Here is a 13910-nt window from a genome sequence, read left to right as displayed (position 1 = left end):
AATAACTCCTTAACTAAAATATGTTTTATAATAATGTATCTAATAATATAAGATACCTATAATTTGTGGTAAATGTCTATTTTTAATGCAGGCCTATCACATAAATGAAAGGATTGATTGATGACTTGAAGAACTTAAATTGCAAGGATAAAGAGATGGCCAAACTTAGAAAAGAGATGTTGGTGCAATCCAAACCGGAACATTGTTCGGTAATTGGGTCATATCTGGAGCTACAGATCTCAGATTTAGGTCCAATTTATATGGATGGAAAGGTAAGACATAGGCCTACAACTTTCATATGGAGCCCAAGATCTAAAAAGGCCATTATCAAGTCCAAATTGTAGCAACAACAAAGAAGCCCGAATCTGTCTTCCAGCCCGAGCACTGTTCGGTATTTTGGCCATATCTGGAGTTCTAGAAGTCCAAATGAGCTGAATTGTTTACACAAGAAAGCTGAGACAATTGCCTACAACTTTCATGTTTGGACCTGGCTCCAATTTTGACGTTATCAATGACGTTTTGGGCAGACAAGAGAAGATAAGGATTGTCACCAAGTCAAAAGTTGGCCACCCACTTATCAATTAGTCATCAAATCAATAGTTCCCAATTTTGGCCTATAAAAGGAGGCATTTGCCATGCATTTAGGCATCTTGGTTTCCAGATCAAGATCATGCTCTTCCTTTCTCTCTTTGTATTTTTTGTAATGTTTATGCTTTGCTTTCATTAATATTAAGTTTATGCCTTTCATTTCCTTTCCTTTACTTAGTTAACTTTTATGTTCTTATTTTGTTTATCTATTTTGCTTTCTTTCATTATGTCTAGCTAAGTTAATTATGTCAAGGTGAAAAGGCTACACTAATGGTGTGAGAATAAGTATAATATGTCTAGCTAAGTTAGTTATGTCAAGGTGAAAAGGTTACACTAATGGTGTGAGAATAAGTATAATGTAAACTTAATATGGACTTTAATGTTTGATACTAACATGTTTTATATTTGTTATCTTGTTTACTCTTTAATACTTTGCTTGTTAAATGATTAATCTTGATTTATGTTGTATAACACTTGGTACAACAAATGCTTGGCACTTTCATAGCCCATAATGTATGGTATAACCGACACCTGAGCTATGAAAGGAACTTGATTTGTTGTTAACATAAGTTATAATCATGAATGCTTGACGAGATTTACAAGTATTAGCATTAATTGAATAAGATGACTAATGTAATCATGTTAACAATATATAATCTGATTGGAACCTCCTTTATGTGTGGTTTCCAATTCAATAATAAGAGTTTATACTATACTTGTTTGATATACCATTAGTGGAACCTCTAACCTTGACATTTGTTATTATTATTGTTTAATCCTTAAATTAATTTTCCATCTCCAAGTTCTCATCATCATCATCTTCTTCTTCTTTATTATTATTATTATTATTATTATTATTATTGTAGTTATTGTTGTTATTTCTATTATTGTTGTTTATAATTGTTATTTATAATTTGTACAATTAACCTCCCTATGGTTCGACCCCGGTCTTGCCGGGTTATTTATTACTTCGACACTCCTGCACTTGGGAGAAGACATCAATCTTTTCGTCGTGTCAACTACCTCCCTTCATCTTCGGGCGTATTCCCTTATGGACTCCTTGTTGTCCTTCTCCATAGCTTGCAAGCTTAACCGATCAGGGCCGACGTCTATATTGAACTTATATTGCCTCATGAAGGCATCAACTAAATCCTTCCATCTTTTAACCTTAGTATTATCCAACCGCATATACCAAGTGAGGGCAATGTCACTCAAATTATCTTGAAAGAAGTGAATCAACAGTTTCTCGTCATAGACTACCTCAGCTATTTTGTTGCAGTCTGCTTTGAGATGAGTTACAAGGCATTGAGTTCATGTATATTTGATGAATTCTGGCACCTTAAACTTCCTAGGAATGACTGCGTTAAGTACCAAACACATCTCAGTAGCTTTTATGCGGTCATGTAGGCTAGTTCCCTCAAATGCCCTCAGCCTTTGTTCAAGGACAGCCCATTTATCCAGGCCATCTTATTTTACTATCTTGTTCTTTTGAGATTCCTTTATTGTAAGGTTAATGGTAGATGACATTCTAATGGGATATGCTGGTTGAGCAAATTGGGAATACATAGCCTGTTGAGACACCTCATTTGCCCCCCGATTCTGTGGATTTCCGAGCATAGGTTTAGGCTGAGCTGTAGATTTTGCTTCTTTTGGTTTAGATCTTAAGACCTATTCAAGTAGGCTAGTAAGCTTTGTGACTTCTTCTCTAAGACTTTCCATCTCTTTTCGGTGTTGGGCTTCCAACTAGGCTTTTTCTTCGTTTTCCATTGTTTGTTTTTTGCAATCAAGTGTTATAAGCGTGTTTCAATGGGGGACCTATATTTCACCTAGAGTGCAGTATTATGACAGGTCATAATTGTATGTTCAAACATGCATGGAGATGAATACAACATATTGGGTATGGATTTGCCTTTTGGGGGGTGACATAATGATCGCTATTTTTTTTAAATGTGTGGTCAGATTCGAATATGATATTCATTGCAATGCCGAGAGGAGATCTATTTAGCTTTTTGTCATCTGAGCTTTCAGCCACATTCTTAGTGTCTTTCACTAAACATCTAATGTCTTTGAGTAACGGTATCTCACCGACATCCAGTCTAAAGTAGTCTCCCTCGGTCATTTGTGAGAATTCAAACTTGAGTCCATGCTCAACAGTTGTTGTCTTAGGAATAACGGTCATTATGTCACCCAAAAGCCTTGTAATAATGATGCTTACATGTTTAAGCTTTATCTCAATAAAGTTATACAGGGATCAACCTAAGGGATAGGTTCTAATTATTAAATGCTTCAAGGTAATTTTGCTATCTAGTCTTAAAGGTCTTTCGCATGCTTAGTGATCGCCCTCGAAAGGTTGATATAAGGTTTACAAGTAGCGTGAAGATAGAGGCCCTGAGTAATATCAGTTCGGCATATCAACCACTATTGAGCAAACAATCATGTGAGAGTTGGATAGTTTCGCGAGCCTTACCCAGGCTAAAGCCATTGGGGTGTCGTTACTCCTCCACTTATCTTAAAGTTGATACCACATGTAAAAAATGAGATAAGTGATGCGTGAATACCTTAGATACATATCCAATATATAAGCATGATAAACATGAATAACTATGCATGTTAAAACAATAAAAAGAGCAAAAAATGGTACGACAAAAATTGTTTAGCAATAAAAAGGACAACTAGCAAAGCTTAGTCCTAAAGTTCCCAGTAGAGTCGCCATTCTATCGCACCCGACATCGCAGTGGCCTTAAAAATATAATTCATTGAAAGAACGGATTTCTGGCATCCAGTTCCATTGCACATCAATTCAACCATTTGCTTATCTCTAGGTGTTAACCCTTCATAAAAATGTGAAACCAATCTCCATGTTTCAAAACCATGATGAGGGCAAGTACTAAGCAAGTCTCCATACCTATCCCAACATTGGTAAAATGTTTCTCTTGGTTTTTGAGTGAAAGTGGTGATTTGTCTTTTGAAAGAGTTTGTTCTATGAGATGGGAAAAACTTCTTTAAAAACTATTGTTGCATTTCATCCCAAGCACGAATGGATCCTGGTCTCAAATTTTGTAGCCATGTTTTAACTTTATCTTTTAATGAAAAAGGAAAAAGCTTTAATTTGATGGTGTTCATGCTACAATTTAAATTATTATATGTGTTGCAGACCTCCTCGAATTCCCTTAAATGCAAGTATGGATTTTCCAATTCTAAGCCATGAAAAGAAGGTAAACGTTGAATAATACCTGGCTTAAAATTAAATGAGATGCATCAGGAGAAAAAACTATGCATGATGGTGCACTTGTTCTTGTGGGATTCATGTGGTCTTTAAGTGTTCTAGCACGGTTATTCTCATTATTCTCATTATGAAGTGATTGATTATCTTCTTCGGCCATATTTTTTAAAAATGATGAGGATACCCTACAGAGTCTACCACTTGATGTATGTGACCACACTATCATGCACATGAAGGAATAGAATAAAAGGAAAAAGGAAACAAAAGAAGAAGAAACAAGAGAAAAGAAATAAAGTTATATACAAGAAAAGTGAAAAGAGAAAATATTATAATTTATACAAAACTTACCTCCCCGGCAACGGTGCCAAAAACTTGACACGACTAAAAGATTGATGTCTTCTCCCAAGTGCAGGAGTGTCGAAGTAATAAATAACCTGACAAGACCGGGGTCGAACCACAGGGAGGTTAATTGTACAAATTATAAACAACAACAACAACAACAACAACAACAACAACAATAATAATAATAATAATAATAGCAATAGTAGTATTAATAGTACTAATAATAATAATAATAATAATAATAATAAAGAAAGAGAAGAAGAACAAGATGATGAGAACTTTGAGATGGAATATTAATGAAAGGATTAAACAATGATAATAACAAATGTCAAGGTTAGAGGTTCCACTAATGGTATGTCAAACAAGTATAGTATAAACTCTTATTATTCAATTGAAAACCACACACAAAGGAGGTTCCGATCGGATTATGGAACAATAATAATAACAAATGTCAAGGTTAGAGGTTCCACTAATGGTATATCAAACAAGTATAGTATAAACTCTTATTATTGAATTGGAAACCACACACAAAGGAGGTTTCAATTAGATTATAAATTATTGACATGATTACATTAGTCATCTTATTCAATTAATGTTAATACTTGTAAATTTCATCAAGCATTCATGATTATAACTTATGTTAACAACAAATCAAGTTCTTTTCATAGCTCAGGTGTCAGTTATACCATACAGTATGGGCTATGAAAGTACCAAGCATTCGTTGTACCAAGTGTTATTCAACATAAATCAAGATTAGTCATTTAACAAGCAAAGTATTAAAGAGTGAGCAAGATAACAAATATAAAACATGTTAGTATCAAACATTAAAGTCCATATTAAGTTAATACTATACTTATTCTTACACCATTAGTCTAACCTTTTCACCTTGACATAATAAACTTAGCTAGACATAATGAAAGAAAGAAAAATAGATAAACAAAATAAGAACATAAATAAGATAAAAGTTAACTAAGTAAAGAAAAGGAAATGAAAGGCATAAACTTTATATTAATGAAAACAAAGCATAAACATTACAAAAAATACAAAGAGAGAAAGCAAGAGTATGATCTTGATCTGGAAACCAAGATGCCTAAATGCATGGCAAATGCCTCCTTTTATAGGCCAAATTGGGAACTATTGATTTGATGACTTATTGATGAGTGGGTGGCCAACTCTTGACTTGGTGACAATCCTTATCTTATCTTGTCTGCCCAAAATGTTATTGATAACGTCAAAATTGGAACCACTTGCAGATATAAAAGTTGTAGGAAATTGTCTCAGCTTTTTGTGTAAAAAATTCAGCTCATTTGGACTTCAAGAACTCCAAATATGGGCCAAAACACTGAACAATACTCGGGTTGAAAGACAGATTCGGACTTCTTTGTTGTTGCTCCAATTTAGACTTGAAAATGGCCTTTTTAGATCTTGGCCTCCATATGAAAGTTGTAGACCTATGTATTAACTTTCCATCCATATAAATTGGACCTAAATCTGAGATCTACAACTCTAGATATGACCTAATTACCGAACAGTGTTCCGGTATAGACTGCACCGACATCTCTTTTCTAAGTTTGGCCATCTTTTTGTCCTTTCAATTTCAATTCTTAAATTCATCAATCAATCCTTTTGTTTATATGATAAGCCTGCATTTAAAATGAACATTTACCACAAATTAAAGGTATCTTATATTATTAGATATATTATTATAAAACATGCTTTAGTTAAGGAGTTATTGATACTTCAAGTGCAAAATGCTGATATAAAACCTTGATAAAATGCACTTTTAAGTACTAATCAACAATCATACCACCTATGTGTAGACCAGCTGGAGTCTCACACACACACACACTCTCTCTATTTATTTTTTTTCATTTATTTATTTTTAAAAAAGCATGTATATGTATATGTACAGGTTGTGATTGTGGCTCACATCTTTCCTTAGTTTTATGTCCAAGAATGGCTTAAATGCCCTCTATGGGTTGGGGATAGGCTTCCCGTCCAGTTTTCTTAAAAACTAGCAAACATGGTCTTTTTTAATTAGATTTTCAAGACTAAGTCGAGCATGTTCTTCATAAAATAGTGGCCATAAATCATGAATTGCACGATGCACATCTCCACTAGGATGCATCTCAAGAGTTAATAGAAGATTATCTAAAGACTCCTTACTTAGGCCATCCTTAATGAATTGTATTTTATCTTCACGGTTTATAGATATCATTCCTAAAGAACGACATTGTGCATTACAAGTCCATCTGGCATATCGATGACACAACGAATATCTTCAGGAATTCCATGATTTATTAACAACCTCAATCTTGCACATCTAGCATGGTAAATTTTTATAATTGCATTCTGAGGCAGAGTGGGAAAATACTTTTTTAATTTTTCAAGATTAGTGTCCATTATCAAATGAGAATTGGAAGAGAGTTTCAAAGAATTGCACAAATATATACACAGATATCAGTTATTATGGGAAACTAAAAGAACCGACTTAAGTCACGAAGTACCGTTGTCCGCCATTTGATCGGGGTGAGAGAAGCTAGCAAAAATCACTCAAAAAGACACACAAAAACAATGTGAGAAAAACAAAATAATCAACCTTTATCTACAAGATCATTCAAACTAGTTGATTTATTTTCACTAGGAAAATTATCAAAGGAAGCTTTCAAATGATGTCCATTTTCCTTAAAAATATTATCATTCATTGAATTCTCAATATCACAGGCCCCATAAGGATTGCTCCATCTTGATCTTAGCTCTCTAGGGAATGCATAGAGTTGAGAATTATAAAACAAAACTTTTTGACCAGTATCAACTTTTTGACAATTTTCACAAGTTTTACAAAATACATGCGTGTGCTTGAACATGGTGGGCCAATAAAATTCATTTTGAAATATTTTTATAGTTGTCTTTTTTGACAAGAAATAACTTCCACATTGCATAGATCTTTCAAAAAATTTAGCATAGAAAGGAACCTGTTTAATAGCATCCAGCAAAGGTATATTGATTCTTACCTGTTTGAAAGTTTTAAAGATTTTAGAGTTGTGATTGACTTTCCTTTATTTGATCATGACATGAGGAAATGGAAGTGCTGGCGTAGAATCAATCTTTTCTTTGCAATTTTCAGATTCAACCCCTTCCTTACCCTCAAAGATTGACTCATCATCTTTCTCATAAGGTTTAAGAGTGGATTTTTCAATAACCTTACCATTGCGAAGAGTAGTGACTAATTTGACTTGATCCATATGTTGGCTTCCGGAACTACTTGCATTTGCATTGTATTGCCCTTTGGGATTTTGTTGTGGTTAAGATGGAAACTTATCTTTCTCTTGGAAACTGAGAGCAAATGTTAATTTTGCAAGAGTATCTTTAAAATCTGTCGTGTTTTGAGCAAGTTGAGTATTGATTGTCTCTTGCTTTTCAATGAATGCATGCAATGTTTTCTCAAGATTTCTTCTAGGAGGTGGAGCATAAGGAGGTACATATCCATGAGAATTTTGGAAATTATGGTGTGCTTGAAATGGTGGTTGTGAAGTTTGTATATTGTTATTATCACTCTTCCAACTAAATTTTGGGTGATTTCTCCAATCAGGGTTGTATGTTTGGGAGTATGAGTTGTGGTTGGCCCTTTGGAAATTATTTACAGCATAGGCTTGTTCATGGAGACATTCCTTAAAAGTAGGCAAGGTTGGACAGTTACTGGTTGAGTGTTCATTTGTTTCATATATTTGACACGTAATGTTTTCAACAGATTTTAATTTACTACTTGCTTGACCACTTTTTATGGTCGGCTTGTTTTAACTCGCAAGTGCACGAGTGTGCGATGTAGCAATTAACTCGGTAAGATCGAGGTCATATCCACAGAGAGCTAGATCTAGAAAATAAGCTAGGTAACAAAAAAAGCTCAAGAGAAATTAAATTAATAATAACTTGGTTGAAAATAATTGATGGATTTGTTTTGAAAGATGAAAACGTGTAAATAGATTTTAAATGATAAGAAAAAGTAAATCTTGGTCCAAATCAATTTTAATGGTGATGTATTGGTGATTCCTTCAAGATATATAAGATAACTCAACCTAATATCAATGATGGTGATATTAGATTGGAAGATATTACAATGAAGTTTAAAAGGATGAAGATTGATTATTGCTTAAGAATGAACAAGTACTTTCATATTAAGTAAGACATTGAATCAAGCAATCTCTATACCAAAACTAAAGTTTGTGCATAAAAATTCAAGATTATAACATTACCTAAATGGTTTCTAAAATTTCTTTGCAATAATAAATCATTCATGAAGAAAATGAGAAGATAAACATTAAGATTCATTCATATCTTAAAGAACTCACCTCAACCACCATCATCCTTGATTTGGATCCAAGAAAGAGATTAGCCAACCATGATTATATATAAGAACACTTTAATAAACATGAAATAACTTGAATTAAACTGAAATAATAAGTTTTACAAGCTAAAGAACCGAAATCTATAAAAAAGAACACAACACAATTTCAGAAAAAATTTGGACACAAATCTGATGCTAACTTTGGACAGCAATTTAGACCCCCTTAGAAGCCTTTTCTCGAGATATCTATTAGAGACATATTTATAGGAAATTCTGTCACCTTTCCAGATCATTAAAGAACAGCTCATTTGAACACCTGAGTCAAAAGTTATGGGCAAAACACCGAAAGATATTCTGAAAAATCAAATCAAGGCAGCTTTACAACCACTTTGGTGCACGTTTTTCTTCCTCATTTATGAGCTATCTCTTTCTTCTTTTTGACCCAAAATAATGTAAAAATTTCCCTTCCAGCTTTCCATCCATGTGCTTGCCTTCTTGGATCAATGGATTACCCAAAATAAATCAATTGTTGTTGTGTGGACATGCAAGATCATGGATTGTGTTTGGGCTGATTTGAAGGTTGATTTGGGGCTGAATTTAAGCATCAAATAAGTATACAAATATACCTATTATTTGGGCTAAGATTGACATTGAAACCTTGAGTGTTTAATGGTTGAAGTTTGCACACGACATAAGGCAAGTTTGGGCTTAAAATAGATCATATGATATTCTTTTCTAGAATTGGAATAGAATTGATTTTTGGGACAAATTTGGAGCACTTATTATAACCAAGATTTGCTTCAATCTTCAACTAAATGTCTCTTCAATTCTTTGTTCTGAATTCCGACGTTGAATTTCCTGAATTAATTCATTTAAGCTCCAAAAACCTATCAAAACATTAAAACAAACTTCATTACTAAAAAGCACATCAATTATTATAAAAAAACCAAATAAAAACAATAAATACATATGTAAAATAAGAGACTTAATGACACTTTTGATACACAATCACTACTCTTTTTCAATTCTAGTGCTTCGACTTTTCTAGCTAAAGATGCAAACTTAGCTTGGAGGTCATGATCTTCCCTAAGGTTGTACATACCTCTACTAGATGTATGAGGTTGAGTTTTACTTGGTGCCTCATAAGTACTTGCGGTGTCCCAATTTTGAGCATTTTCAGCTAACAAGTCTAAGTACTCCATTGCTACATCAGGATCTTTATCTTCAAAAGTTTCATTGCATATCAATTCAACCATTTGCCTATCTCTAGGTGTTAACCCTTCATAAAAATATGAAACCAATTTCCATGTTTCAAAACCATGATGAGGGCAAGTATTAAGTAAGTCTCGATACCTATCCCAACATTGGTAAAATGTTTCTCCTAGTTTTTGAGTGAAAATGGTGATTTGTTTTTTGAAAGAATTTGTTCTATGAGATGGAAAAAACTTCTTTAAAAACTGTTGTTGCATTTCATCCCAAGCACGAATGGATCCTGGTCTCAAATTTTGTAGCCATGTTTTAGCTTTATCTTTTAATGAAAAAGGAAAAAGCTTTAATCTGATGGTGTTCATGCTATAATTTAAATTATTATATGTGTTGCAAACCTCCTCAAATTCCCTTAAATGCAAGTATGAATTTTCCAATTCTAAGCCATGAAAAGAAGGTAAAAGTTGAATAATGTCTGGTTTAAAATTAAAATGAGATGCATTAGGAGGAAAGACAATGAATGATAATGCACTTATTCTTGTGGGATTCATGTGGTCTCTAAGTGTTCTAACACGAATATTCTTATTATTCTCATTATAATGTGATTGATTATCTTCTTCAGCTATATTTTCTCAAAATGATGAGGATATCTTATAAAGTCTACCACTTGATGTATGTGACCACACTCTCATGCACATGTAGAAATAGAATAAAAGAAAAAAGAAAACAAAAGAAGAAGAAAGAAGAGACAAGAAACAAAGTTATATACAAGAAAAGTGAAAAGAAAAATAAAATAAATGCTATAATTTGTACAAGAACTTACCTCCCCGGCAATGGCGCCAAAAACTTGATATAACTAAAAGATTGATGTCTTCTCCCAAGTGTAGGAGTGTCGAAGTACTAAATAACCCGGCAAGACTGGGATCGAACCACATGGAGGTTATTTGTACAAATTATAAATAACAATAACACAATAACAACAACAATAATAATAATAGTAATAACAATAGTAGTAGTAGTAGTAACAATAATAATAATAATAATAATAATAATAATAACAAAGAAAAAGAAGGAGAAGAAGAAGATGATGATGAGAACTTTGAGATGGAATATTAACGCAATGATTAAATAATGATAATAACAAATGTCAAAGTTAGAGGATTCACTAATAGTATGTCAAACAAGTATACTATAAACTCTTATTATTCAATTGGAAACCACACACAAAGGAGGTTCCAATCAGATTATATATTGTTAACATGATTACATTAGTCATCTTATTCGATTAATGCTAATACTTGTAAATCTCATCAAGCATTCATGATTATAACTTATGTTAACCACAAATCAAGTTCCTTTCATAACTTAGGTGTCGGTTATACCATACAATATGGGCTATGAAAGTGCCAAGCATTTGTTGCACCTTTCATAGCTCAGGTGTCGGTTTTACCATACAGTATGAACTATGAAAGTGCCAAGCATTTGTTGTACCAAGTGTTATACAACATAAATCAAGATTAGTCATTTAACAAGCAAAGTATTAAAGAGTGAACAAGATAACAAATACAAAACATGTTAGTATCAAACATTAAAGTCCATATTAAGTTTACACTATACTTATTCTTACACCATTAATGTAACCTTTTCACCTTAACATAATAAACTTAGCTAGATATAATGAAAGAAAGAAAAATAAATAAACAAAATAAGAACATAAATAAGATAAAAGTTAGCTAAGTAAATGAAAGGAAATTAAAAGCATAAACTTGATATTAATAAACATTACAAAAAATACAAAGAGAGAAAGTAAGAATATGATTTTGATATGGAAATCAATATGTCTAAATGCATGGCAAATGCCTCCTTTTATTGGCCAAAATTAGGAACTATTGATTTGATGACTAATTGATGAGTGGGTGACCAACTCTTGACTTGGTGACAATCCTTATCTTCTCTTGTCTGCCCAAAATGTCATTGATAATGTCAAAATTGGAGCCACTTGAAAACATGAAAGTTGTAGGAAATTGTCTCAGCTTTTTTGTATGAACAATTCAGCTCATTTGGACTTATAGAACTCCAGATATGGGCCAAACACTAAACAGTGCTCGAGCTGGAAGACAAATTCGGACTTCTTTGTTGTTGGTACAATTTGGACTTGAAAATGGCATTTTTAGATCTTGGGCTCCATATGAAAGTTCTAGGCCTATGTCTTACCTTTCCATCTATATAAAGTAGACCAAAAACTAAGATCTACAGCTCCAAATATGACCCAATTACCGAACAGTGTTCCGATTTGGAGTGCACCGACATCTCTTTTCTATGAGATTTGTAGCTCCAGATATGACCCAATTACCGAACAGTGTTCCGGTTTGGATTGCACCGACATCTCTTTTCTAAGTTTGGTCATCTATTTGTCCTTTCAATTTCAGTTCTTAAATTCATCAATTAATCCTTTTATTTATGTGATAGACCTGCATTTAAAATGAACATTTACCATAAATTATAGGTATCTTATATTATTAGATATATTATTATAAAACATGCTTAAGTTAAGGAGTTATTAATACTTCAAATACAAAATGATGACATAAAACCTTGATAAAAAATGCACTTTTAAGTACTAATCATCATCCCAGTTTAATTTTTAACTAATGATTCTTAATGTGTGTGACCCTTTAAATTTATAATATGTTGATCCAAGTATAAATTATTATTATAAATAAATAGAATTAAATATATTAAATAATTTAATTTATTATCAATTTAACAATTGAATAATTTATATTTAAAGACTAGGTGTATCGTTTAGGACGTGTTATGATCCCTCAAATATTAGAAAAGTCATTAATAATTTAGTTTAACCTTTTAGCGACAAGTTTCTCAATGTAATTAATATTATTTTATCAATAATGTCCTGATTTAATAGTAAAGCATAAAGTGTGATTGCCATGTTAAATCATATTTTTTTATATATAATAGTAATTGATCGTTTAAATAAAATGTAAAACTCTTTTCAAATCTCACTTTATCTTAGCTAAAGATATTTTAATCAATACTATTTGAGAACGTATGAAATATTTTTTTTATTTAAGGTGATTACATAAGTACCTTCATATAGTTCATATTGTATATAATGTCTGTCCCTTTGTCACCTCGATTAAAATAACATATAACAAAATGAAAGCATAACATTCTATATATAATATAACTTAGTGATATTAAGTTTAAAAATCACTTACATAATCAATGTATAAGCCTTTCTATAGATATAAATGATCTCTTCATATGAAATTCTAATCCAAGTTAGTTCAGTGCACATATCTTATGACAATCACCTATATCTCTAAGTATTTCTTATGCTTTGGCTCATGAAAATAATGACTTTCTTTTCATAAAAAAAAAAACATAACATAAACTAGTCTTTACAACTCTAATAAATATATAAAATTTAAGAAAGCATCGACCAAAAATATTTTATGAACATTGTTTTGATACAATAGAAATCTTATAATTATAATAACTTTATAATTTTCTTTGCAAAAGATTCTTGTTCTATGCACTTTATCTTTACTCTATATTTATAAATCAAATATTAGATTTATTAATATAATAATATATGAATATTAAAAATAAATATGTATTTATATCAATATAATAATATCATGTGTAATCAACCAATTAACTACATGATATATTTAATTAACATAACATTCCCTATATAAAATAACTTAGTAATTTCAAGTTTAAGAATCATTTACATAATTATCATGTGAGCTTTTTCATAAACATAAATGATATCTCTTTATAGAATTTTTATATGGATCAATTCAATATATATGTTAGATGATAATTACAAACATATTAGTTTTAAATATTTTATATACCTAGACTTATAAGAATAATTATTTATTTTCATAAAAAATAATATGTATCAATTTTAATAACTCTAATTAATATTCAGTTTTAATAGAGTATTAACCAGAATATTCAGGAACAATGCTTAGATACAATAAGAATTTTATAATTATAAAAAATTTATATTTTTTTACAAAATATTTTTATTCCAGTAACTTTATATTACTATAAATTTATCAATTAAATATTTAATAAATATTAAAAAATAATTATTTTATTAAAATTAAATATATTTATATAAATAAAATTAATATCATATATAATCAAATCATTATCTATAATACATTCACC

The 13910-nt window shown here is 31.3% G+C and overlaps 1 protein-coding gene across 1 annotated transcript; it reads right to left on the bottom strand.

The window, feature by feature from the left end:
• Positions 1 to 1617: 1617 nt before the first annotated feature.
• LOC105114590 (uncharacterized) lies at positions 1618 to 2767 on the bottom strand. Its single transcript, XM_011011173.1, has 2 exons — positions 2575 to 2767; positions 1618 to 1868 (listed from the first exon to the last, which is right to left on the bottom strand). Exons 1-2 carry the CDS (start codon positions 2765 to 2767, stop codon positions 1618 to 1620), a joined length of 444 nt encoding a protein of 147 aa, XP_011009475.1.
• Between the last annotated feature and the right edge of the window lie 11143 nt (positions 2768 to 13910).

Source organism: Populus euphratica, unplaced genomic scaffold, assembly GCF_000495115.2.
Source record: "Populus euphratica unplaced genomic scaffold, PopEup_1.0 scaffold542.1, whole genome shotgun sequence".
Lineage (NCBI taxonomy): Eukaryota > Viridiplantae > Streptophyta > Magnoliopsida > Malpighiales > Salicaceae > Populus > Populus euphratica.
This window is presented reverse-complemented; position numbering and strand designations above follow the sequence as displayed.